The sequence below is a fragment of the Manis pentadactyla genome, chromosome 10, assembly GCF_030020395.1.
Source record: "Manis pentadactyla isolate mManPen7 chromosome 10, mManPen7.hap1, whole genome shotgun sequence".
NCBI lineage: Eukaryota > Metazoa > Chordata > Mammalia > Pholidota > Manidae > Manis > Manis pentadactyla.
Window position 1 is genome coordinate 6,954,258 of NC_080028.1, and position 27,600 is coordinate 6,981,857.

General features: G+C 43.3%; 1 protein-coding gene across 1 annotated transcript in view; it reads right to left on the reverse strand.

The window, feature by feature from the left end:
- Positions 1-27,600, reverse strand: part of MEI1 (meiotic double-stranded break formation protein 1) — an 87,869-nt gene that overhangs the window by 1,148 nt on the left and 59,121 nt on the right. The window contains exons 21-30 of the mRNA XM_036931495.2: positions 16,778-16,943; positions 14,622-14,726; positions 10,986-11,096; positions 10,510-10,670; positions 8,221-8,302; positions 7,865-8,040; positions 2,630-2,711; positions 2,060-2,166; positions 991-1,122; positions 696-808 (exon numbers count right to left, since the gene is read on the reverse strand). Coding sequence (XP_036787390.2) covers positions 696-808; positions 991-1,122; positions 2,060-2,166; positions 2,630-2,711; positions 7,865-8,040; positions 8,221-8,302; positions 10,510-10,670; positions 10,986-11,096; positions 14,622-14,726; positions 16,778-16,943 — 1,235 coding nt within the window. The remainder of the gene's footprint in view (positions 1-695; positions 809-990; positions 1,123-2,059; positions 2,167-2,629; positions 2,712-7,864; positions 8,041-8,220; positions 8,303-10,509; positions 10,671-10,985; positions 11,097-14,621; positions 14,727-16,777; positions 16,944-27,600) is intronic.

Sequence of the window (27,600 nt, forward strand, 5' to 3'; positions counted from 1 at the left end):
GGCAAAAACGGGCAAGAACACAGGTGCTAAGAAGAGTGGGCTAGATTCTAAAATTAGGACTTGAACACCTAGGTTAAGGAACCATACCAGGGAAGTGGGAAGGGAGGGAACCAGGGAGGCAGCTGGTGGGGAAGCAGAGGAAGTACCCCCATACACACACATACCCCTCCAGAGTGTCTCTGGAGCACCACACCCCCTCCCAATGGCCTCTGATCACTGCCCACAGACCCAGGCTTTCTCAGGGACATGCAAGTTACCCAGAACCCCCCAACACTGGCCATACCAGCTGGGCTTGGGCAACTTTCTTCAAGTTTGGGGAAGAACTACCTCCTTCTTGAGTTTGGTAATGTGGCTTTGGAGACAGACCAATCTGGGATCTAATCTTGATGCTATCACTGTGTGAGCCTGGGCACTTCATTTAACTTCTCTGGTTTAAATTACAACTATGTTAACTCTCCTACCTGCTGTGAGGATTAGACATAGTGCATGTAATAGGCCTGGTCCTTGGCAGGAGCTTAATAAGCAGAACAAGTTATTGTTATTACTTTCACTATTAATTATTCTCACTGACTGGCTTGCTTTGGAGGGTGGGGCTATAGACAGTGCACCTGTCCATCCTGAAGCATGATACCACAGCCACCCATAGTCTGGGTGACCTTCCCAAGACCAAGACTCCCAAATGCAAGAAAGGATACAGCATGTCCTGCGGGGGTGGCTGGGCTGAGGAAGCCCTGAGGGAAAGGCCCTCCAAGGAGGCCTGCAGGGTCCGGACTGTGGTGTGATCAACCAGGAGGCCTGTGCTCTGGACCTGAAGGGAGAAAAGGGCAGGGAAGATGAACTTTCTCAGTGCCCACTCCATACAGGCCCTCTACCCTCCACACCCTGCCCTCCTGACCTCCCACTGGCTGCTGTGGCCAGAGCGCCCCAGAGAAGACAGTGTGTAGGGTCTAGCCTCACATTTTGGTTACACAGCATCTCCTTTCTACCCACCTGCAGGAAGAAGCCACGCAGAGCCTGCAGTGTGGTATTTGAGAGAGCAGAGAGGTCAGCTGAAGCCACGCCTTGCAGAACATAACCCACCTCTTCAAGAGAGAGGACACAGCTGCTCTGGAACCGCACAAACTGGACCATGGAGAGAAGCCCCAAACACAGTGGTTTGGCCTCTCCTTTATTCACAGACATTTCCTGTGCTCCTGCCATGCTCAGCACTGAGCTGGGGACAGATCGGAAGCCCACAGATTACTTTCTCCAAGGAGCTCAGAGTTGGTGGGCAGGGGTAGGGTTGTGTCATGGGAGAGTGGGCAAATGAGGTAGACTGCAAATCCCTGAGAGACTTGGCCCAGTACTCTCCCACACCCCTCAGTCTTGCACCTCACACTCATGGCCAAATAAGGGATTGTGTTGTGTTTACCCAGACACACCACCATGTGCTCATGTACCTGCTGTGCTCACTTTACTACCTGGAATACTTTTCCTCTTTGCTAATCCTTCAAGCCTCAAATAAAAAGTTACCTTCCTGCTGAATGTTCTTCCATTTTACTAAAGAAATACAACACTAATTGAGTACTTACTTAATTCTTCTTCACATTTCCCTCCCAGCTCTGGCAGAAGCAATTACTCTTTTTTCTATTCTCACACCAAACACTGATGTATTCATTGATGCACTTCTCTATCATTCACAGGCTTGTTTATTCAGTGGGCGCTTATTGTGTGCCAGGCACTTATTCTATCCTCTACCACTAATAACATCTTAGTTTAATGGTAAGTTTCCTTGTCTATCTCCTTCTCTGTAGACTGAGGGACCCTTAAAGGCAGAGAGCATTTGGCTCATTGACATTTTTGGTACTTAGCAAAGGATCTGACTGGTGGTGGGCAGGCCCTGGTAAGTGTAGGCATTTAGAGGAATCCTCTGAGCAGGGCACTTATAGGGAAAGGCCTGCCTAGCCCCTCAACCTTCAAGGATGAGGGTTGAATTAGGATAAAAGTAAGGTGTCCCTAGCCTCAGGATCACCCAGCTCTGGTATTTTTCAGAGCACAAGCCCCTTCTTTCTGCACTTACCAGGGTCATGAGCCTCAAGATCTCAGGTCTGAGGAAGGAATTCTCTCCAGCATCCAGGAGGGTAAACAGCAAAAAACGATTCCAGGGCTGGGAGGCTACATGGAGGGCTATAGGAAACACCAGTCACCCTGGGTTGTTGATGCTGTTTTTCCAAAAGCCTTAGAACATTGCTAAAGAGGACTTTCTCCTATTGACTCAAAAAAGAGCTGCTCAGCTAGAGACAGAGCAGTAGACAAGCTGACTGCAGGAAGTTTCTTTCTTCCTGGGCTTCTACCCACCTATGCTGCCTGGCTCAGGGAAACCACATACCCCACTGCGATAGGTGGTAGGCAACAAAAGGTGTTCTGCCACATAAGAGCTTTGTGACCTTGGCTAGGCAAGATGCTTGACCTCTCTGACCCTCATTGGTATAATGGGCATGACAGTGCCTTTGTGGTGTTAGTAAAAGAATTAAACAAAATCAGTGTGAATTACTGAATAGGAGATGGCGGTCTGGGGTGGAAGGGTGGCAGGGGCTGGCCCCCTACAATCTCCCCCAAAGGAACATCAGAGAACAAGGAAGGTTTCTACCGATGTCTGGGCTTCGGGCATGCAGGTAGTCAAGCAAGGCCTCCAGGCAGCCAACACAGGCATGGGACAAAAGAGGGTCCTTCTGCAAACAAACAAAAAAACCACCACAGAAGTTCATGTCAGGTTTTGCTACCAATGAGTTTTGGTGCCAACCAAGAAAAAAACATTTGGTTTTCAGAATCATTTGGATTTCAGAATTTCAGATTTGGGATTGTGGCCCTGTAGATAATCATTCAGGGAATGCTTTGTTTCAGAAGAAGGAGAGAGATAGGCCCAGGGCCCCACTGAGAAATTCACAGATTATAGGTTCTGGAAGAGCCCCACAGTTTAAGTCAATGGGTTTCAATCTTTTTTGAAAGAACTAGAAACAAACAAAATTTTCATCAAACAAAATTTTATGCTTTAATAAACATATCAAAAAATATCATCATCATCAGTCATTAGGGAAATTAAAATTAAAATCACCATGAGATACCATTATATATGCAACAATTAAAATTAAAAAGAATGGCAGAACCAAATGTTGGCCAGAATGTGGAGCAACTGGAACTCTCATAGACTTCCAGTGGGAAGGTAAAATAGTGCAGACACTTTGGAAATTATTTTGATGGTTTCTTATAAAGTAAACTATTCCTCATGCTATTCTTTATAAAGTTAAACAGACACATACCATATGCGATAGGCAGAAGTTTAAGATGGTCCCATGAACTTTGCTCCCAGAATTGTGAGATAATAAATGGGTGTGTTAAACCATTGAGTTAGTGGTAACTTGTTACAGAGCAATAGAAAACTAATAACTTCATGTGACCCACCAATCCCACCCCTAGGTATTTCCAAAAGAAATTAAAACATATATCCACACAAAGACTGTACTTTAGTATTAGGAGAAACTTTATTCATAATAGCCAAAAACCTAGAAGTTTCAAATATCTATCAATAGGTGAATGGATAAACTAATTGTCATATAGCCATTAATGGATTACTACTCACCAGTAAAGAGATGAAGTACTGGTCATACAACAATATGAACGAATATGAAAAGCATTAAGCGAAAGTGAAAAAAGCTAAACACACAAGACCACATATTGTAGGATCTCATTTATATGAAATTCTAGAAATGCTAAAACTACAGTAACAGAAAGCAGTGTTTGCTGAGGGACAGGGATGAAGAGAAGGCACTGACTACAAAGGGACACAAGGGAACATTCTGGGGAGGTGGAATCTACATCATGATTGTGATGGTGTTTACAAAACTATATATACTTGTCCAAACTCATTATACAGCTAAAATAGGTGAGTTTTATTGCATGTAAGTTATATCTCAATAAAATTGATTTTTTAAAATGTAAAAACCAACAAACAAAAAGCTCCTATGCTCTCCTTATGCTGTTCTTTGGAAGGCAGCAGTGGAGGTTAAGAGTATGAGGCAGACTTGGGTTTGGATTCTTGCTGAGTCACTTACCATCCGTATGATCCTGGCCAAAGTTACTTAAACTTGCTGAGCAGGGATAAAAAGACTATCTGGGTTGCTGAGAGGGTTAGATGAGAACTGGATATAGAGTGTATAACGAGTACTTGGCGCAAACACTAAACGGTAACTCCCTTAGTGAAATGCACAATGGGAAACACTCCCCCTCTTGAACAACCCCTGAGAGGCCTCCACAGAACCCCTCAGGCTCCAAGGCCCACAGCTTGACGTGGCTGGGCTAATCCACTCACCTACAGCTGAGAAAATGAGGCCCAGAGAGACCTAAGGACTCCTGGGTAGTGGTGCACAGCAGGTGTACAACAAAACCCTAGGCCATGTGCCCTTTCTCCTTCAATCTAAAACTAACAACGAGGGGGCCACTTCCAGCCTCTTCCCAGGTACCCAAGATCATACAGTCATGGGTCAGCATGTCTCAGCTTCCCCACCTGGTAAGAAGATATGGCTCTAGTGTCAGTTTTTCACCCTGCATCCTCATACAACCAGCAAGGGGTCCTGCATGGTGGGTGAGGAGCTGGGGCCACTGGGGTCTAGGAAACCCAGGGACTACCCTCAGGTAACAATGGCTCTTGTTCACAAGATGCACTTCTTGGGACACTGAAAGAACATGGATTTTGTAGTCAATATAATTCACAAACCTAGAATTTGCCCTTGTAAAGGCATAGTTCAGTGGTTTTTAGTATAGTCCTAGAGTTATACAGCTACATAATTCCAGAATATTTTCATCATTCCAAAAGGGAACCCCATACTCATTAGCAGTCCCCTAGTCCTAGGTAACCACTAATGTACTTTCTATCTCTATAGATTTGCCTATTCTGGACATTTCATATAATATGTGGCCTTTTGTGTTTGGCTTCTTTCACTGAACATGTTTTCAAGGTTTGTGCAGCATGTCAGAATTTTGTTACTTTTTGCAGCTAAATAGTATTCATTTATTTATTCACTTATACTATACTAAATAGTATTCAATTGTATGGATATACAACTAATTTATCCATCCATCAGTTGAGGGACATTGGGTTGTTTGTATTTTTGAGCGATTATGAATAGTACTGCTATGAACATTTTTAGACGTTTTTATATAGACAAATGCTTTCAATGATATTGGGCACATTCCTGGTAGCAGAAGTTGGGTCATACTGTAATTCTGTATTTAACTCTTTCAAGTACTTCCAGGCTGTTTTCCAAGTAGCTACACCATTTTACATTCCCACCACCAATAATGTATGAGGGTTCCAATTATTCCACATCCTCATCAACATTTGGTATTGTCTGCCTCTTAGTGTTTAGCTGTTGGGCTTTATAAGGCTTTTCATCACTCAGGACAGTTCAAATCAACCTCTCCTGTGGAGCCTTCCCTGACTCAAATAATGGGTCATTTTGGCATTAGTTATAATTATTTGTGCAATTTCTGTGAGCGTTTAAATGCTGGAACCATGTCATGTTCATCTTGGTGTCCTCATTCATTCACTAAACAAACACTGCTGGATGCCAGTTCTGTTCCAGGCTTTCTGCTGGGTATTGAGTGTAAGGGAATCATTTCCCCCTATGTTCTAAATGTTAAAATAGGAACTTCAGCCCCTTCAGAAACATTGGAGAGAACATCTGTCTTTCCTCCCACCTTTGACTGGCTCCTCCTCATGCAAGAAGGGATTTATCTAACAGGTGAGATGTCAGCTTAACATCAGGGCAGGAGTAAGGTATTAAAAGTCATTCTCCTATGAACTTAAATTCTTAAGATTTTGGCCAGCTGGTGAAGTGTCCATAATGCAAACAGAATTTCCCCCCCTATGGGCTCCTGGTCTGGCCTAGGGTAAGAGGGTGGTTTAAAAGCTCCTTTTGGATATGATAAAGCAAGTATAGTAAAACGTTAATGGTATGATTTAGGTGGTAGGTGTATGAATGTTCACTGTAAAATTCATCTTTGCTGTATATCTGAAAATTTTTCAAACCAAAAAGAAGCCCAAGCTGACCTTAAGTCCCAGCTACATTCTTCTATGGCATTTACCAGCAACAAAACTGATGTTTTGGCTCTCCAATTCCTGATTTCTTAACTGGTTTGGAACCCACTAGGGGAACAAGACACCAAGATTAAGCAAACAAAATTCCTACCTTTGAATAACTGACACCTGGGGAAGACTGACAGGAAAATGGGAACTTGGAACAGAGAGAGCTAAGTGGTACAACATGAGAGAGGTCTGATCCATAAACAATACAGAGCCATGGGCTCAGACGTGCTGGCAGAACAAGCCTCCAGCACAGGACCCACTCCAGGAGCACCTTATGTCTCTTTACATTTCCCAACTGCCCCCAGCCTATGCACAGACCTAGGGGGGATCAGTCCTTCAACATAATCTCCCATGATGATCAATAGCCATATCCTATATGTGCGATCATTATCTGGGCACTGAGTGACGTCTGCTCAAGTCAAGGCCTCCACCCCAACCCCAAAACTCTCTGCAACTCCTCTCACTCATTTGCTGGCTCCCCCACCTCCCTCCTCTTGCTTCATGAATGCCTTGCCATCATATCAGTCTATGTGGATCTGTGACTGACTGTCTGTCTTGGGCAAGCTCCAAAGGGAAGGAAAAGAGAGTACAAGTCTAACTAAAAGAACATAAACATGTGGGGTTTCAGTCACCCTAGAGGGACCAGCACACATCTGAAAATAATAGGCAATGAGCTCCTTGAAAGTGAAGAAAGTTCTGAGGAATCAGGGGAGGGAAATGGGCCACAAAGCCAGGGACAGGGAATGAGTCTATATCAGAGAATGAAATGGTGCTGTCAGGATCAATCCCATTTCTGTTGGCCCCTGTCCTTGAGGACTTAGGACAGGTCACTTGGTCTTTCCAGCCCAGCTCAAGCACCTCCTCCAGGAAGCCTTCTCTGACAGCCAGCCTGGAACTCACCCTACACCAGCTTATTAGTTATGTCCTGTTCCCCCAATGTACAGTGTGTCCCTTTAGCCCAGCACTGACCACACTGTGCTATTACCTCCTATCTCATGGCACCATCCCCAGCCATAGCAGTTAAATCCTTAAAAGCAGGCACTTGACCTATCTCTATACCTTCACTGCCCTTTACATTTGATATCTAGATAAACAATGATCTCCAACAGTCCTCTAAGCTATAAAACACAAACCACTCTGGGATGGTTATCTACTCTTTTGGCTTGCCCAGGATCCCTTCCTCCTTCTGGGAATAGTTTTTTTTTGCAGAACCATCCCTCTCTCATGCTCAGTCCATGTGGGTTAAGGAGAACTGACCATAGGCCCCAGCCTCCAGGAGAGGGCACTGACTCAGGCCAGGTCAATCGGAGCATCCCAGGCTCTAGCCACAGCAATTGGCACAGTGCCCTAGCCAAGTGAGACCCAATTCTGGAAAGAAAGAGAAACATTCATTCTGCTGGAAGGATACAAGCCAGGAGCTGCTAATGGTTATCCTACCAGCTCATGAAAATAAGCTGACAGAGAGAAATGCAAAGCCAAGAGATGAGACGGAGATCTGATGCTACTGTCTGAGCCTCTGGGATCCAGCTGTGCCTGAAGCCAGTTACTGACCTCTGGGCTTTGCAGTTCTGAGCCAGTTTGAGTTTTATTTCTGTCACTATAATTTTGAAAGTCTCAATATATCTATCCTCCATGCCTGCTGAGTATAACAGGCTCTTGACAGGGCAGCCAACCCTTTTCTGCACTTGTCCGGGAGAAGCAGCCCCCATTGCCTGGGTCCCAATTCAGCAAGGGCCTTACCTGCACCAGGAGGTTCTGCAATCCGATGACCAGGGACAGGATTTGTGATGTTCCCAGTGGAGCTAGTACAGTGTCCTCAGGGGCTGGTGGTGGCCGGGCCCCTGATGGCACTAGGGTCACCAGGGCAGAAGAAAAGCTTTGTTGCAGGGATGTCCGCAGGAAGCATAACACGGCAGCTAAAAGCAAGAAACTCCTTATACCCAATTCTTGCCTCCTTCCCCACCCAGCTCTGTCAAAGGAAGAGGACAATGGAGATAACAATGGGGTGACCATAGGCTGGTCTGGGAGGGGTGGTCCCATCTCAGAATCTAGGAGGAAAACTTTTCTTCTCCTGTGAGAGGATACTAGGCCCATACCTGAGAGCAGGGCAGCTTTTTTCTTTGGAAAGCTGAGGAAGCTCAATACTTGGTCCAGTTCCACGGACAGTGTCTGGTGAACCTGACAGGGCAGTGGGTAAAGAGATGACCCCACATTCTGGGAACTTGGGTAGAAAAAAACCTGCCCCAGTATCTTTTCTACACCACCACCCCCCGCCCCAACACACATACACACACTGCATCCACTAGAACAGAGATGGTCATACAGAGTCTTGAGGAAAACTAACCCCATACCTGGAGAATCCTTCTTCTCCTAAATCTCCCTAATCCTCAAGGACCCTTCTCCACCAGAGAGCCTTCCCTGGACTCATTTATGGTTGACTCTCCACCTAACATAGATCTGGACTCGGATGGCCCAGAATCAAAATCCTAGCTCTGCCACTTGCTGGCTGTATAGCTGTGGGCAAGTCACTACACTGCACTTCTCTCACCTTGTTCCTTTCTTCATCTAGGAAAGGGCATAATGCCATCTGCTTTCATTCCCTCTGGAGTTGTTGGAAAGAATAGCTGAGGATCAACCTTGGCAAATGTGTTCCTTTCCTTAATGTCAAAGCAATGTCCAAACTGAGAGGTTAGTTGGATGGTAGGTTCATAGCTGTGAGTCTGCTCTATTCTCCTCATCTAGAACACAAGCTGTCTGGAGGCAGGGACTACTTATCCTCTGCTTGAATCTAACACAGTCTGGCACAAAGCAGTTCGTCAAAAGTGCTGTTGGCTACTGGAATCATCAGGTTCCAGGCAGAAGAACCAATCTGTGCAAAGATGTAGAAATACCATGCTAATATAAGACGTTAATAGAGGAGACTGAACAGGGGTTATATGGGAACTCTGTGCTATCTGCTCAGTTTTTCTGTAAATCTAAAACTGTCCTAAAAATAAAGGCTATTAAAAGTCTATCAATCAATCAAAAACAAAGTTACACAGATATGAAAGAGCACAGCTGACTGTGAGAAGAGCAAACACTTGGCCAGAGGACACAGAAGGAGGTTGGAATGGCAGAAAGTAAGGCTGCAGAGGGGCTAGGTAAAAAGGGTCTTGGCCACCAGGTGGAAAACAAAAAGGCGACTGAAGGAGTGTGGGCAGAGGGGACATACAGACAGAATGGCTGCAGGGACAGGATATGTAGAAGAGGGGAGAAGCTAGGGGCCGCATGACTGTGAAGAGGCCACGTTAGTGATGGGGACAAATGATCAGGCCTGAGCTAGGGCAGTGGGGGTACTTGGAGTGGAGGTGGTTAGTAGGGAACTGGCTAGCTATGAGCTGACAGCCAGGGCAAAGCCAAGGACAAGGTGCAGGCTTCCACCCAAGCAGGTGACTGCAAGGTGGGCCCAACAGCCTCACACAGAAAAGCAGGAAAGGTACCTGTCCCAAATCAACTCCCTAGGTAACAACCTGCAGATACGCTATAGCATCAATCTGCCACCCTGGAGGCCAGACTTTAAAATTGACTTCACTTCTACACAAATGAGTGTGTGCCCAGCATAAGGCCGGCACAGGACTGGGCACAGGACAAGGACACCCCAAAACCTAAGAGATGGTTTCTGTCCACAAGGGCAGCCAGCCTTAGGGGAGAAACACCTCAGTATGAAGCAGCTCAGAGAGGAGTTCATGTAGGGCACTGTGATGACAAGGCCCTATACAGGGGTGGGGCTAAGAGGAAATGGAGTGCTCTGTGGCTATGTCTACTGCTCCCGTTCCCTGCATTACCTTGTCAATCAATCACAACGACAGCTTACACATCTACGGAACTTTCCAGCTTCCCACCACTGCTTCAAGGTCACAGGCTGGCTTCTGCCTTCCTGTCTGTCTGACAATCTAGCCACACGGTGCCTCACCACTCTCCGAACCTGGACACCATGTCCTCAATTCGTGCAACTTCATGCCTTTGCTCATATTGTTCTCTTTTCCTGTAATGCCTGTGCCTATCTTTGCCTGGTACATTTACCTTTCAAGGCTATGCTTAAAGACTATAATACAGTTTCCCAGGTGTGGGGCACATGCCATATTCATTTTTTATTCCTCTGTGCCTAGAATACAGCCTGACACATAAGTAATCCATGTGTGCTAAATGGATTAATGTAAACCAACCTGAGAACACTGGATGTTTTTTCCTTGTTTTGTAGTCAAGGAAACTGAAGCTCAGAGAGTTAAATACCTTGCCAAGATTATGTACTTAATAAGCTGCAGAGCTGGGACCAGAACTTAGGGTCTTATACTCCTTAGTAAGCATCCCATCCCCAAAGCCACAGGGGTTAACCTGAGACTAACCTGTAAACTGCCATTGTGCTGCTGGGCAGAGAAGGAGGCAGTGAGCAGCCAGGCGGAGCAGAGGAGTGCAGTCCTGGGGGAACCCACCTCAGCCCAGGTGAGCGCCAGCATCTTTTCCAGAAGCTCTATCAGGGCTGTGCTGCTGAGGAGCACTGCAACAGCTATAGAAGGTCCGGTAGGGCAGGGGCCATGTGAGTCACACAAGAGTCCCAGCTCAGTGCCACCATGGTGGTTAGTTAGCACCTCATGGGGGTTTCATGCAAATATGGCAAATAAACAACAGGATCAGCTTGAAGATCTAAGTGTCCCAACTACATTCTAGAAATGCAAGTTATCAAAAAGGACGTTATGACCATCTGGCCCAATCATATGTGCCCTTATTTATTTTTTTAAGATGGAAAAACTGATGGTAGGAAGGGCCACAAACACTGTCCCACATCCTTTCTCTTCACTGATCCCAGCCTGGGCCCCAGCACCTCTTTTCTGACTGCTTGGCGTGGTTTGATGAAGGCTCCAATACAGGAAGTTGAAGGAGGGCTGCAAGATGTCCACGTCAGTGGGGCTGCACTTCCTACACAGCTTGCTCACTGCAAGAGATGAGAGTCCCCACACATGCCATCTCCGCATGTGCACCATCTCCCCAGGCATACCACTGTGCAGCACTCCATGGCTTAAACACACACCAGCACCCATGCTTCCTGTACATAATGGCCCTCAACTGACTAATTTCAGATGTTACTCTTTTTTTAAATTTTGTTATCATTAATTTACAATTACATGCAGAACATTATGTTTACTAGGCTCTCCCCTTCACCAAGTCCCCCCCACAATCCCCATTACAGTCACTATCCATCAGTGTAGTGAGATGCTGTAGAATCACTACTTGTCTCCTCTGTGTTGCACAGCCCTCCCCGTTGCCCCACCCCCACATTATACATGCTAATCATAATGTCCCCCTTTTTCTCCCTGCCCTTATCCCTCCCTTCCCACCCATCCTCCCCAGTCCTGTTCCCTTTGGTAATTGTTAGTCCATTCTTGGGTTCTGTGATTCTGATGCTGTTTTGTTCCTTCAGTTTTTCTTTGTTCTCATACTCCACATATGAGTGAAATCATTTGGTACTTGTCTTTCTCTGCCTGGCTTATTCACTGAGCATAATACCCTCTAGCTCCATCCATGTTGTTGCAAACGGTAGGATTTGTTTTCTTCTTATGGCTGAATAATATTCCATTGTGTATATGTACCACATCTTCTTTATCCAGTCACCTACTGATGGACACTTAGGTTGCTTCCATTTCTTGGCTATTGTAAATAGTGCCGCGATAAACATAGGGGTGCATCTGTCTTTTTCAAACTGGGCTGCTGCATTCTTAGGGTAAATTCCTAGAAGTGGAATTCCTGGGTCAAATGGTATTTCTATTTTGAGCTTTTTGAGGAACCTCCATACTGCTTTCCACAATGGTTGAACTAATTTACATCCCCACCAGCAGTATAGGAGGGTTCCCCTTTCTCTGCAACCTCGCCAACATTTGTTGTTGTTTGTCTTTTGGATGGTAGCCATCCTTACTGGTGTGAGGTGATATCTCATTGTGGTTTTAATTTGCATTTCTCTGATGATTAGCGATGTGGAGCATCTTTTCATGTGTCTGTTGGCCATCTGAATTTCTTCTTTGGAGAACTGTCTGTTCAGCTCCTCTGCCCATTTTTTAATTGGATTATTTGTTTTTTGTTTGTTGAGGTGTGTGAGCTCTTTATATATTTTGGATGTCAACCCTTTATCAGATCTGTCATTTATGAATATATTCCCATACTGTAGGATGCCTTTTTGTTCTATTGATGGTGTCCTTTGCTGTACAGAAGCTTTTCAGCTTGATATAGTCCCACTTGTTCATTTTTGCTTTTGTTTCCCTTGCCTGGGGAGATATGTTCATGAAGAGGTCGCTCATGTTTATGTCCAAGAGATTTCTGCCTATGTTTTTTTCTAAGAGTTTTATGGTTTCATGACTTACATTCAGGTCTTTGATCCATTTGGAGTTTACTTTTGTGTATGGGGTTAGACAGTGAGCCAGTTTCATTTTCTTACATGTAGCTGTCCAGTTTTGCCAGCACCATCTGTTGAAGAGACTGTCATTTCCCCATTGTATGTCCATGGCTCCTTTATCGAATATTAATTGACCATATATGTTTGGGTTAATGTTTGGAGACTCTATTCTGTTCCACTGGTCTGTGGCTCTGTTCTTGTGCCAGTACCAAGTTGTCTTGATTACTGTGGCTTTGTAGTAGAGCTTGAAGTTGGGGAGTGAGATCCCCCGACTTTATTCTTCCTTCTCAGGATTGCTTTGGCTATTCGGGGTCTTTGGTGTTTCCATATGAATTTTTGAACTATTTGTTGCAGGTCGTTGAAGAATGCTGTTGGTAATTTGATAGGGATTGCATCAAATCTGTATATTGCTTTGGGCCAGACATTACTCTTGGGCCAAGTAGAAACTAAGTGTCCTGGGTGTTCAGCCAATGGAAAGAAACAGAGTGACAAGCCTAAAGGCACGTTCATATCTCCATTTGATCAAACATCACCCAAGCTGCCTACAGCTGCATGTTAGAACAGACTACACAAGTTTAGGTGTCAAAAGGCATCCTGAGGCAGTGCTTATGTTGGCATGGACCCCAGGCTGGAAGGTCTACAGAGATGATTTAGGCCAGCCTGCCCCCCTTAGCAGGAAGAAGATCCAGCCTCTGAATTCCTCCAGCAGTAGGGTACTCACCACCTTCCCAGGGAAGCTCTGTAACCATCCATGTGCAGTTCCCTGAATTTATCATGTTTTCTCTCACATTATGCCCATCTGGCTAACTCCTTAACTCCTATTCAGCAGTCAAGATTCAGCTCTAAGTTCACTTCTCCTGTAAAGCCTTCTTCAACCTCTTAAGACAAATTAGATGTCTCTAAGTTCCGGCACCCATCACAGCAGTTACTACACTGTTGAGTAGACAATTATAGGATGTATCCCTTTCCTTCTGGGAATCCCACTCCTTGCTGCCCTGCCCCAACATCAGCCCAATATGAAACCTACCTCAGTCTCCATTCACTTTTTTGGCACTCACGTAACACCTGACTTCTAATTGACTTACAGTCAATGAGACAAGCAGCCACAAACCATATCCTTACCCCTGAACTACAGTCCTCTCCCCTCAATGCTCTCAAATAAAAGTGCTAAAAGGTTCTATGTAAATGTAGATTACTTCATGTGTATGTTTCAGTCCATTACTCCTCCCTGTCAAAAGCCTTTCTGTTGGCTGACTTTAGCATACATAGACTGTCCTCCCAGCTGAGCATCACCCTTGACCTGACAGACAGGTTGGCAAGACCAGCACCAGGCCGGGCCTGGAGGCCTTTTTTGAGCCTGACCCTGATCTCTCATGAGGAGGCCTGGGTTCCAGGCAAAGACAGAACCATCCTCACCTGTGGTTAGAGGACCTGACAGTCCCCAGGTACTGAAGACACTTTTTTTACTATTAATTTCAACCTTGTCTCAACAAATCTTCCTGATGGTACTGCCTGTGATGTGGCAACTGCATACATGAGCAATGAAAGGTAGAAAAGAGGCCTAGAGAACTGTGAAGTGGATCATCAGATCCTGAGCCAGCTGTGGGGGAATATGGAGAACTGAGCTTGTGCCAGGAAAAATGAATCTAAATGGATAGTATCCAGGCTGATGGCCAACTGCATGCCAGGCACTGTGTGGCACTCTACATCTACAGCTATTCCTTACCTCACCCCTAAATCAGCTAAGTACTGTTCTACCTATGAGAAACCTAAGGCTCATAGGGGCTTGGCGATTGCCCAAGGTCACATTGCTAGTGACTAAGCTGAGAACAAGACCTTCCTGACTTCAGAGCTTATGCTTGTCACACAGTATTATTTTGTCACCCAAACACTCCCAGAGAACAAGTAGATAAAGATCTGGAAGGTCCCTCAGCAAGAAGCCAACAGAAACAGACTGATTCACAGGTCCAAAGGGATGCTAGACAGAGTAAAGGAACAACACCGGCGCTTCTGGGCAGCGCCCACAGCACGCGCAGTCCAGGCCCTCAGGCACTGTTCCAGCAGCCCAGGCACCTTGGTGAAGGAGGTTCATGGCCATGCTGTCCAGTTCTTGCTCTGACTCGTTCCTCAGCTGCATTAAGGAGAGGAGGCTGAGCAGCAACGGCAGGTTCCCTGAGGCTGTGAGAACAAGGAGGCTGTCAGGGGCCTGATACTCAGATCAACCCAAGCTCAGTCAGACACCCCGCTCTGTGTTAAGTGGTTTGTTGGGATCTACCCCTGTTTCCTGCTTGCCTCCCTTTTACTGGGGACAAGTGCAACTGACATACTGAGTGCCAGCTCTGGAGTGAGTACCAGGAATTCTATATTTCACTTCATCCCCTTAAAACCATGTGAAACGGGGATTGTTATTCCTGTTTTGCATTTAAGAAAAATGAGACCCAGAGAGGCTGAGTAACTTCTCTCCAAGGTTCCACAAATGGTAAGTGGCAGGGCCAGGAATTGAACCCAAATCTGAATCCAATGCCCATGGGCTTTCCACTGTGTGTTCCCATGAAGTCTCATGGCTCTTATACACCATCAGCAGTTAGGGCTTATCCCTGGAAAGGAAGGACTCAGCTTCTCCAGACACCCTTAAGCCTACCTCCAAACCTGTCCTCAGTCAGGACTGGACCACAGCTTTCCCCCAAGTTCCTCTTTATTATTTATTATTTTTTAAGATTTTTATTGAAATAAGGTTGATATATAATATTACATTGGTTTCAGATGTACAACATAGTAGTTCAACAATTAGATGCATTACTAAATGCTCATCACAGTAAGTGTAGTTACCATCCATCACCATACAAAGAAATTACAATATTATTTACTATAGTCCCTGTCCTGTATTGCCACCCAGTGACTAATTTGTTTTATAAGTTAAAGTTTGTATCTCTTTATCCCCTTCACCTATTTCACCCATCCTCCTCCCCACATGGCAAACACTAGTCCCTTCTCTGTATGAGCCTTTTTGTTTTGTTTGTTCATTTGTTCTGTTTTTTAGATTCCACATGTAAGTGAAATCATATAGTATTTGTCTTTCTCTGTCTCACTTATTTCACTGAGCATAATATCCTTTAGGTCCATCAGTGTTGTCATAAATGGCAAGATATCATTTTTTTTGTGGTTGAGTAATATTCCATTGTGTATATATGCCACATATTTATCTATTCATTTATTGATGAACACTTAAGTTGCTTCCATATCTTGGCTATTGTAAATAATGCTGCAATAAAAACAGAAGTGCATATATCTCTTTGAATTAGTGATTTTGTTTTCTGCAGGTAAATTCCAGATGTGGAATTCCTAGGTTACATGGAAAGGAGGAAAGACTACACAATGGAGAAAAAACAGTCTCTCCAATAAATGGTGCTGGGAAAACTGGACAACTACATGCAAAAGAATAAAACTGGATCACTCCCATTTTCTCTTAATTGCTTAGAAATTTAACTTAAAAATTCAGCTTTCTATAGGGAATATATAGTCAACAATATCATATTATCTTTGTATGTTAACAGATGGTAACTATACTTACAGTGGTGGGCATTTTGTAATGTATATAATTGTCAAATTACTATGTTGTACATCTGAAACCAATATAATATTGTATATCAATTATATTTTTAAAAGTCAACTTTCTAAAAGTAGGAAAAGACAAACCAATCCTAGTCTTTTCAGTGTCTTCAAACTGAACCAAACATCAAGCTTCCTTGACTCCAGGCAGTTCCATTCCAGATTTGGAAAGTATCTACATAAACCTCACTGGGAGCTTCCAGTGTATCACAGTCACCCCTGTCCTGGCCCCTGCTGGCTGCTACTGCCTCCCTGGCCTCCCCATTTCCTGCTTTCTTCTTCCCAACTGGGGCTGCCTTTCTTGTAACAAACAGCTCTGGGCACATGCCGCACATGCATGCATCAAACACACCCACCCAGGCTAAACACACAGAGACATTAAACATAAACATATACCACACACACACACACACACACACACACACACATTCAGACATCCCAAACCAAGAAGGGTGAGCACCCACTGTCCAAGAGAGGAAGGAAGTAACGTGTAGTCTGATGCCACACTGGATTGACTTTTCTTTTGCAGAGAAAACTCTGACTCTCTCTCCTGGAGAAGGCTTCATCAGGGTAGAAATAACCTTCAGACCAAAATGTGTGCTCAGCGGCTGTAGACTGACCTTCTCGGGGGGATGCCTCATGCTCCACCAGCAGATGCTGTAGGATTAGCAGGAAATGGCCTCGGATGAGACCTTCCACTTGGATATCCTCATTCCTCTGCAAAAAGCTCCTAAGAACCATCAGTACCTTTCGGGCTGTGTCCACTGGGCTGGAATAGATGAGGTCCTGAGCAGGAGAGATGGAAGCCAGAGTTCAAAGAACACGATGGTTGGGACAGGTGGACAGTGAAGAAGAGAGAGTTTGGGAAAGGGCCCAGGATGCTGTGCCACAGAACCCAGGGGAGGAAGCACTCACTTAGCATCTATCAAGTACCATCCTGTTGAACAGGTCCATCCTAAATAGGAAGAAATGCAGGCTCAGAGAGATTATGTGATGTGCCAAAGGTCACATAAGCCAGTCAATGGCAAAGCTAGGTTTGAATTCAGGTCTCCAGCTCCAATGACAAACTCTTTCTACTTTCTAGGTTGCCTCTCTCTTGAAAATGTAATTATTAGGGTCAAGAAGAAGTTTTTTCAGAATAGGAAACCTGAGAGTACCTTAACAGAGAAGAAGAGAGGGGAATGGAGACGTCACAAGGTAGGAAAGGATGGGTTAAGATAGATTCAAGGCACAGGAAGGAAAGAGAGGACTAGGTTAGGCCACTTCTCTGTCATGGCATTTGGCTACTTCTGCCCCAAGATGTAAAGGCCTTGGGTTTGGAAAGTGGGAAAGCACATTGCTTTTTATTTGTTTTCAGTTATTTTAATAAGGGTATGTTAAATGCAAAGCCAGTCAGAAACCACACCAGAGACAGCTCCTGACACCTACCAGCCCAAACAAGCCAATTCCTTCAGACAGGCTAACATGCTGGGCCAGTTAGGGCCACATGCTATGAATCCAAGGTCACATACAGACACTTTCCAGGGAGGACAGCTTCTGACACACAGAGACACATGCTACAGGGTACATGACCAAAGAAACTGTAAGATGTGCTGATCACAGGGTGGCACAGGGGCATCTGGGCTTGGCTCTTCACCATACTCCACCGCTGCCAGGGAAACAACGATAATGTCAATTAACAATCACTCAATTAGGGCCTAAAAATAACAGGTATGATGCTGTGTTTAAACTGTCACTGCATGTTTGTTTATACATTATGTGTATCTTCATAACAACTTTTCCAAGTAGGTGTCACCTTAATTTTTCAAATGAGGAACTGGGGCAGATAAAGTAGTTTGCCTACCAAGAAAGCAGTGTAAATGCTACCATACTACGAGTTAATGAAGGGCAGAGGTGAGGTTTGCTTCATTTTTGTCACCTTGGAGAGACACTGGAAACATCTCTGGGAGGAGATCACAGGATGGGAGAGCTAGAGGGAACCTAAGTTCATTTCCATTCAGCCCTCTTACTTTATAGAGTATAAGGCTGAAGCACATGGATTAACACATAGTCTACAGGCACACACACACCTGATCATCTACATTTGCTCTCTTACAACACTAAACTATGTTTTCTACCTTTATCTTGCATCTACCTACCACTTCAGCATTTTATTAAAAATAATAATAATAAAGAGAGAAATGTGGTATCCACATATAAATCAAGTATAAAAATCAAACGAGAGGAGGGGCGGAAGATGGCGGCGTGAGTAGAGCAGCGGAAATCTCCTCCCAAAACCACATATATCTATGAAAATATAACAAAGACAACCCTTCCTAGAATAAAGACCAGAGGACACAGGACAATATCCAGACCACATCCGCACCTGAGAGAACCCAGCGCCTCGCGAAGGGGGTAAGATACAAGCCCCGGCCCCGCGGGAGCCGAGCGCCCCTCCCCCCAGCTCCCGGCGGGAGAAGAGCAGGCAGAGCGGGAGGGAGACGGAGCCCAGGACTGCCGAACACCCAGCCCCCGCCATCCGGGCCAGAGTGCAGGGCGCTCGATACTAGGAAAACAGGGCAGCAAGAACAGTGAGCAGGCACTGGAGGCTGGGCGACAGAGGGCATAAGAAAAGCGCGCGACCATTTTTTTTTTTTTTTGCTTTTTTGCTGCTTTGTTTTGGCGAGCGCTTTTTGGAAGTCTTAAAGGGACAGGGACCCCAATACTAGGGAAACAGGGCAGAAAGACCGGTGAGCAGAGGCCTGAGGCTAGCACCGGAGAATAAAGAAAAACGAACGACCACCTTTTTTTTTTTTAATTAAAAATTTTTTTTTTTTTTTAATTAAAAAAATTTTTTTTCTTGTTTTTTTTTGTGGTCGTTGTTTTGTTTTGGCGGGTGCTTTTCGGAAGTCTTAAAGGGGCAGGGCGGGTCACTTAATCCAGAGGTAGGGAAGCCGGGATCTCTGGGCACCCTAACCCCTGGGCTGCAGGGAGCAGGGAGGCACCTTACGGAGATAAATAGCCTCCCAGCAGCTCCTGCTCCAACGCGACTCCACCATTTTGGAGTAGCTGCCCGAGCCAGGCCACGCCCACAGCAACAGCGGAGATTAACTCCATAGCATCCGGGCAGGAAGCAGAAACCCTCTCTGCGCGCAGCTGCGCAGCACAAGCCAGTAGAGGCCGCTGTTCTCCCAGGAGAGGAGGGCCACAAACCAACAAGAAAGGAAGTCCTTCCAGCCGTCACTCGGCCCACCTCTGCAGACTATTCCTATCACCATGAAAAGGCAAAGCTACAGGCAGACAAAGATCACAGAGACAACACCAGAGAAGGAGACAGACCTAACCAGTCTTCCTGACAAAGAATTCAAAATAAGAATCATAAACATGCTGACAGAAATGCAGAGAAATACGCAAGAAAAATGGGATGAAGTCCGGAAAGAGATCACAGATGCCAGAAAGGAGATCGCAGAAATGAAACAAACTCTGGAAGGGTTTATAAGCAGAATGGATAGAATGCAAGAGGCCATTGATGGAATTGAAATCAGAGAACAGGAACGCATAGAAGCTGACATAGAGAGAGACAAAAGGATCTCCAGGAATGAAACAATATTAAGAGAACTGTGTGACCAATCTAAAAGGAGCAATATCCGTATTATAGGGGTCCCAGAAGAAGAAGAGAGAGGCAAAGAGATGGAAAGTATCTTAGAAGAAATAATTGCTGAAAACTTCCCCACACTGGGGGAGGAAGTAATCAAACAGACCACGGAAATACACAGAACCCCCAACAGAAAGGATCCAAGAAGGGCAACACCAAGACACATAATAATTAAAATGGCAAAGATCAAGGACAAGGAAAGAGTGTTAAAGGCAGCTAGAGAGAAAAAGGTCACCTATAAAGGGAAACCCATCAGGCTAACGTCAGATTTCTCAACAGAAACCCTACAGGCCAGAAGAGAATGGCATGATATATTTAATACAATGAAACAGAAGGGCCTTGAACCAAGGATACTGTATCCAGCACGACTATCATTCAAATATGACGGTGGGATTAAACAATTCCCAGACAAACAAAAGCTGAGGGAATTTGCTTTCCACAAACCACCTCTACAGAACATCTTACATGGACTGCTCTAGATGGGAGCACTCCTAGAAGGAGCACAGCACAAAACACCCAACATATGAAGAATCGAGGAGGAGGAACAAGAAGGGAGAGAAGAAAAGAATCTCCAGACAGTGTATATAACAGCTCAATAAGCGAGCTAAGTTAGGCAGTAAGATACTAAAGAGGCTAACCTTGAACCTTTGGTAACCACGAATTTAAAGCCTGCAATGGCAATAAGTACATATCTTTCAATAGTCACCCTAAATGTTAATGGGTTGAATGCACCAATCAAAAGACACAGAGTAACAGAATGGATAAAAAAGCAAGACCCATCTATATGCTGCTTACAAGAAACTCACCTCAAACCCAAAGACATGTACAGACTAAAAGTCAAGGGATGGAAAAACATATTTCAAGCAAACAACAGTGAGAAGAAAGCAGGGGTTGCAGTACTAATATCAGACAAAATAGACTTCAAAACAAAGAAAGTAACAAGAGATAAAGAAGGACACTACATAATGATAAAGGGCTCAGTCAAACAAGAGGATATAACCATTCTAAATATATATGCACCCAACACAGGAGCACCAGCATATGTGAAACAAATACTAACAGAACTAAAGGGGGATATAGACTGCAATGCATTCATTCTAGGAGACTTCAACACACCACTCACCCGAAAGGATAGATCCACCGGGCAGAAAATAAGTAAGGACACGGAAGCACTGAACAACACAGTAGAGCAGATGGACCTAATAGACATCTATAGAACTCTACATCCAAAAGCAGCGGGATATACATTCTTCTCAAGTGCACATGGAACATTCTCCAGAATAGACCACATACTAGGCCACAAAAAGAGCCTCAGAAAATTCCAAAAGATTGAAATCCTACCAACCAACTTCTCAGACCACAAAGGCATAAAACTAGAAATAAACTGTACAAAGAAAGCAAAGAGGCTCACAAACACATGGAGGCTTAACAACACGCTCCTAAATAATCAATGGATCAATGACCAAATCAAAATGGAGATCCAGCAATATATGGAAACAAATGACAACAACAACACTAAGCCCCAACTTCTGTGGGACACAGCAAAAGCAGTCTTAAGAGGAAAGTATATAGCAATCCAAGCATATTTAAAAAAGGAAGAGCAATCCCAAATGAATGGTCTAATGTCACAATTATCAAAATTGGAAAAAGAAGAACAGATGAGGCCTAAGGTCAGCAGAAGGAGGGACATAATAAAGATCAGAGAAGAAATAAATAAAATTGAGAAGAATAAAACAATAGCAAAAATCAATGAAACCAAGAGCTGGTTCTTCGAGAAAATAAACAAAATAGATAAGCCTCTAGCAAGACTTATTAAGAAGAAAAGAGAGTCAACACAAATCAACAGTATCAGAAACGAGAAAGGAAAAATCACGACGGACCCCACGGAAATGCAAAGAATTATTGGAGAATACTATGAAAACCTATATGCTAACAAGCTGGGAAACCTAGGAGAAATGGACAACTTCCTAGAAAAATATAACCTTCCAAGATTGACCCAGGAAGAAACAGAAAATCTAAACAGACCAATTACCAGCAACGAAATTGAAGAGGTAATCAAAAAACTACCAAAGAACAAAACCCCCGGGCCAGATGGATTTACCTCGGAATTTTATCAGACATACAGGGAAGACATAATACCCATTCTCTTTAAAGTTTTCCAAAAAATAGAGGAGGAGGGGATACTCCCAAACTCATTCTATGAAGCTAACATCACCCTAATACCAAAACCAGGCAAAGACCCCACCAAAAAAGAAAACTACAGACCAATATCCCTGATGAACGTAGATGCAAAAATACTCAACAAAATATTAGCAAACCGAATTCAAAAATACATCAAAAGGATCATACACTATGACCAAGTGGGATTCATTCCAGGGATGCAAGGATGGTACAACATTCGAAAGTCCATCAACATCATCCACCACATCAACAAAAAGAAAGACAAAAACCACATGATCATCTCCATAGATGCTGAAAAAGCATTTGACAAAGTTCAACATCCATTCATGTTAAAAACTCTCAGCAAAATGGGAATAGAGGGCAAGTACCTCAACATAATAAAGGCCATCTATGATAAACCCACAGCCAACATTATATTGAACAGCGAGAAGCTGAAAGCATTTCCTCTGAGATCGGGAACTAGACAGGGATGCCCACTCTCTCCACTGTTATTTAACATAGTACTGGAGGTCCTAGCCACGGCAATCAGACAAAATAAAGAAATACAAGGAATCCAGATTGGTAAAGAAGAAGTTAAACTGTCACTATTTGCAGATGACATGATACTGTACATAAAAAACCCTAAAGACTCCACCCCAAAACTACTAGAACTGATATCGGAATACAGCAAAGTTGCAGGATACAAAATCAACACACAGAAATCTGTGGCTTTCCTGTATACTAACAATGAACCAACAGAAAGAGAAATCAGGAAAACAACTCCATTCACAATTGCATCAAAAAAAATTAAATACCTAGGAATAAACCTAACCAAAGAAGTGAAAGACTTTTACTCTGAAAACTACAAGTCACTCTTAAGAGAAATTAAAGGGGACACTAACAGATGGAAACTCATCCCATGCTCGTGGCTAGGAAGAATTAATATCGTCAAAATGGCCATCCTGCCCAAAGCAATATACAGATTTGATGCAATCCCTATGAAACTACCAGCAACATTCTTCAATGAACTGGAACAAATAATTCAAAAATTCATATGGAAACACCAAAGACCCCGAATAGCCAAAGCAATCCTGAGAAAGAAGAATAAAGTAGGGGGGATCTCACTCCCCAACTTCAAGCTCTACTATAAAGCCATAGTAATCAAGACAATTTGGTACTGGCACAAGAGCAGAGCCACAGACCAATGGAACAGACTAGAGAATCCAGACATTAACCCAGACATATATGGTCAATTAATATTTGATAAAGGAGCCATGGACATACAATGGCGAAATGACAGTCTCTTCAACAGGTGGTGCTGGCAAAACTGGACAGCTACATGTAGGAGAATGAAACTGGACCATTGTCTAACCCCATATACAAAAGTAAACTCAAAATGGATCAAAGACCTGAATGTAAGCCATGAAACCATTAAACTCTTGGAAGAAAACATAGGCACAAACCTCTTAGACATAAACATGAGTGACCTCTTCTTGAACATATCTCCCCGGGCAAGGAAAACAACAGCAAAAATGAGTAAGTGGGACTATATTAAGCTGAAAAGCTTCTGTACAGCAAAAGACACCATCAATAGAACAAGAAGGATCCCTACAGTATGGGAGAATATATTTGAAAATGACACATCCGATAAAGGCTTGACGTCCAGAATATATAAGGAGCTCTCACGCCTCAACAAACAAAAAACAAATAACCCAATTAAAAAATGGGCAGAGGAACTGAACAGACAGTTCTCCAAAAAAGAAATACAGATGGCCAACAGACATATGAAAAGATGCTCCACATCGCTAATTATCAGAGAAATGCAAGTTAAAACTACAATGAGGTATCACCTCACACCAGTAAGGATGGCTACCATCCAAAAGACAAACAACAACAAATGTTGGCGAGGCTGTGGAGAAAGGGGAACCCTCCTACACTGCTGGTGGGAATGTAAGTTAGTTCAACCATTGTGGAAAGCAGTATGGAGGTACATCAAAATGCTCAAAACAGACTTACCATTTGACCCAGGAATTCCACTCCTAGGAATTTACCCTAAGAACGCAGCAATCAAGTTTGAGAAAGACAGATGCACCCCTATGTTTATTGCAGCACTATTTACAATAGCCAAGAATTGGAAGCAACCTAAATGTCCATCAATAGATGAATGGATAAAGAAGATGTGGTACATATACACAATGGAATACTACTCAGCTATAAGAAAAGGGCAAATCCAATCATTTGCAGCAACATGGATGGAGCTGGAGGGTATTATGCTCAGTGAAACAAGCCAAGCGGAGAAAGAGAAATACCAAATGATTTCACTTATCTGTGGAATATAAGAACAAAGGAAAAACTGAAGGAACAAAACAGCAGCAGAATCACAGAACTCAAGAATGGACTAACAGGTACCAAAGGGAAAGGGACTGGGGAGGATGGGTGGGTAGGGAAGGATAAGTGGGGGAGAAGTAAGGGGGTATTAAGATTAACATGCATGGGGGGGCAGGAGAAAAGGGAGGGCTGTACAACACAGAGAAGGCAAGTAGTGATTCTATAACATTTTGCTATGCTGATGGACAGTGACTGTAAAGGGGTTTATAGGGGGGACCTGGTATAGGGGAGAGCCTAGTAAACAAAGTATTCATCATGTAAGTGTAGATTAATGATTAAAAAAAAAAAAAAAAGCAGTTCCTGTGTGGTGACCTCCAACGAGTTCTACACAAGGGTATAAAGGGCATATAAAAGTGTAGGCAAAGGGTCTGTTTGTGTTTATACAGAGGATCAAAGCCTAATTGGGCTACCCCGAAAATGAACTAAGATACGATATGAAAAAGAACTTCCAACATCTGCACTCTCTGGAAGACTCATGCCAGAAAATGATCATCAAAAAACCCCAACAAAGATCGACGCACTGCTACAGCTGTAGATGCACTCATCCCACCAGTTCCTGGACTTGCCATGGGAATGAGGAAGGAGATATCTAAGCTGGCCTGTGCATACAGTAAAACAACAAAATTGGACTGGATCTATACTGTTGGAACTCAACCAAGAATTTGGAGAAATGCAAATTGTAGCGCTCCAAAGTCTTACAACTACAAACTATTTACTGTTAAAAGAACATATGGCATGTGAACAGTCCCCAGGAATGGGTTGTTTTAATTTGTCTGATTTCTCTCAGACTGTTCAAGTTCATTTGGACAATATCCACCATATCATAGATAAGTTTTCACAAATGCCTAAGGTGCCTAACTGGTTTTCTTGGTTTCACTGCAGATGGCTGGTAATTACAGATATGCTTTGGTTATGTAACTATACTCCTATTATGTTAATGTGTGTGTGCAATTTAAGTAGTAGCTTAAAACCTATACATGCTGAAGTTACTCTACAAGAAGATATATCAAAGAAATAATCAATCTTCCCATGTTTTCTTCCGCCTGCTACTTCTATAGCTTTTCTTCTTCCTTCCTAATTACAACCCTTAAATAGAATTCGTGCCTCATATCAAATTTACCGAGTATCATAATTCTTCCAAGTGGTAAAGACACCTCAAGACAAATGCTGGGCATAGAAGCCACAGGGCATAAATATGCAAAGAAGTAAAAAGCTAACTTTTTCAAACAATAAGGCTTCTCTCTCACTTACCAACTTCACATTTCCCTGTATGGCCCCGGAAGATGACTGGTTAGCCAGAGACGGGTAAGATTCCTCAAGGGAGGAACAACCTAAGACAGGCACAGTCGCAGGGGGGCCATCAGGTGAGAAATTGGGGATCAACAGAGGTGAGGCTTAGAACCTCACCCCCCCTATTCTGAGAGAAATCTTCTGCATACGTGGATGTTTTATTGCCCTGGTCTAGCTTGGATTAACACATAGTCTACAGGCACACACCTGATCATCTACATTTGCTCTCTTACAACACTAAACTGTTTTCTACCTTTATCTTGTATCTACCTACCACTTCAGCATTTTATTAAAAATAATAATAATAAAGAGAGAAATGTGGTATCCACATATAAATCAAGTATAAAAACCAAATGAGTATTCATATTTGAACTGACTGTTTAGAGTTCATAATGCATGAGCAAAACCGAAAGTTTCTGTGATGACTGCCCTTGCACTGTTCACTATGTAACTTATTCATTATGTAAGAATTTGTTCTACATGTAAAAACTTGTTTGTTATGCCTCAGAAGATTGGAGACTGACAAAAATTAGGCTTGGGGTGGAATAATGATTGTGCATTGAGCATTGACTCCCCTATACAGAATTTTATTGTCGTTAACAACCATTTGATCAATAAATATGAGAGATGCCCTCACAAAAAAAAAAAAAAAAAAAAAAAAAAAGAAGGACAGACTTCCAATGGTAAAATAAATTAGTAACCGGGATGTAATGTATAGCATAAGGAATATAGTCAAGATATTGTAACAGCCTGGTAGGGTGATAGCTGGAACCTAGAATTATGTATATAAATGTTCTACCACTGTGTTGTACACTTGAAACTCATGTAATGTAATACTGTGTGTCAATTACCCTTCAATAAAAAATAATTATTAAAAAAAAAAAAAAATCAAACGAAAATTCGTATTTGAACTGATTGTTTATAGTTCATAATGCATGAGCAAAACCGAAAGTTTCTGTGATGACTGCCCTTGTACTGTTCACCATGTAACTTATTCACTATGTAAGAATTTGTTCTCCATGTAAGAACTTGTTTGTTATGCTTCAGAAGATTGGAGACTGATGAAAATTAGGCTTGGGGTGGATTAATGATTGTGCATTGAGCATTGACTCCCCTATACAGAATTTTATTGTTGTTAACAACCATTTGATCAATAAATATGAGAGATGCCCTCTCAAAAAAACAAACAAACAAACAAACAAAAAAGTACAGACTTCCAATTGTAAAATAAATAAGTAACTGGGATGTAATGTATAGCATAAGGAATATAGTCAAAATATTGTCACAACTTGGTATGGTGATAGCTGGTAGCTAGAATTATCATGTATATAAATGTTGAATCACTGTGTTGTACACCTGAAACTAATGTAATACTGTGTGTCAACTACCCTTCAATAAAAAATAATTATCTACAAAAAAAAAAAAAAAAAAGGCTGAAGCACAGAGGGGATGTCATTTGCCCAAGGTCACAGGGCCCAAAGTCAAACCAGTTTCTGGATCCTGTGCCTTCATCACTATGTAGCTGCCTGACTTCAATAGAGCTGGTCTCTCAGAAACTTGAGTTGGTACATTTTAAAAGTCCAAAGGGAAGGGAGCTACTTGACCTTTGGTAGGTGTGATGAATGCCAGAGGAAGGTGTGCACTCCACCACATGGGTCAGTGGGAAGGTTCTGGGCAGAACATAGCCCGCTCTTTAGTCTGTCCTGCTCAGAACAGTACAGCACTCTCTGGGATGGGAATACACCAGGGTGATATGTCCAAGCAAGGAACAGAGCTTCTCTGACATCATTGTTTTTCACATCTAAGCAGCCTACATGAAAGACCACCCATTGATAGGAGTGGCAATTAACAGCTTTGTTTTCAGCTGTTAATTACCCATATCAAAAACAGAAATTGGTACCAACACATATTTTTAGACTCTTTTCCCCTTCTGTGACTAAAAGCTGGGGAGAAATGGTAGGAATTATATAT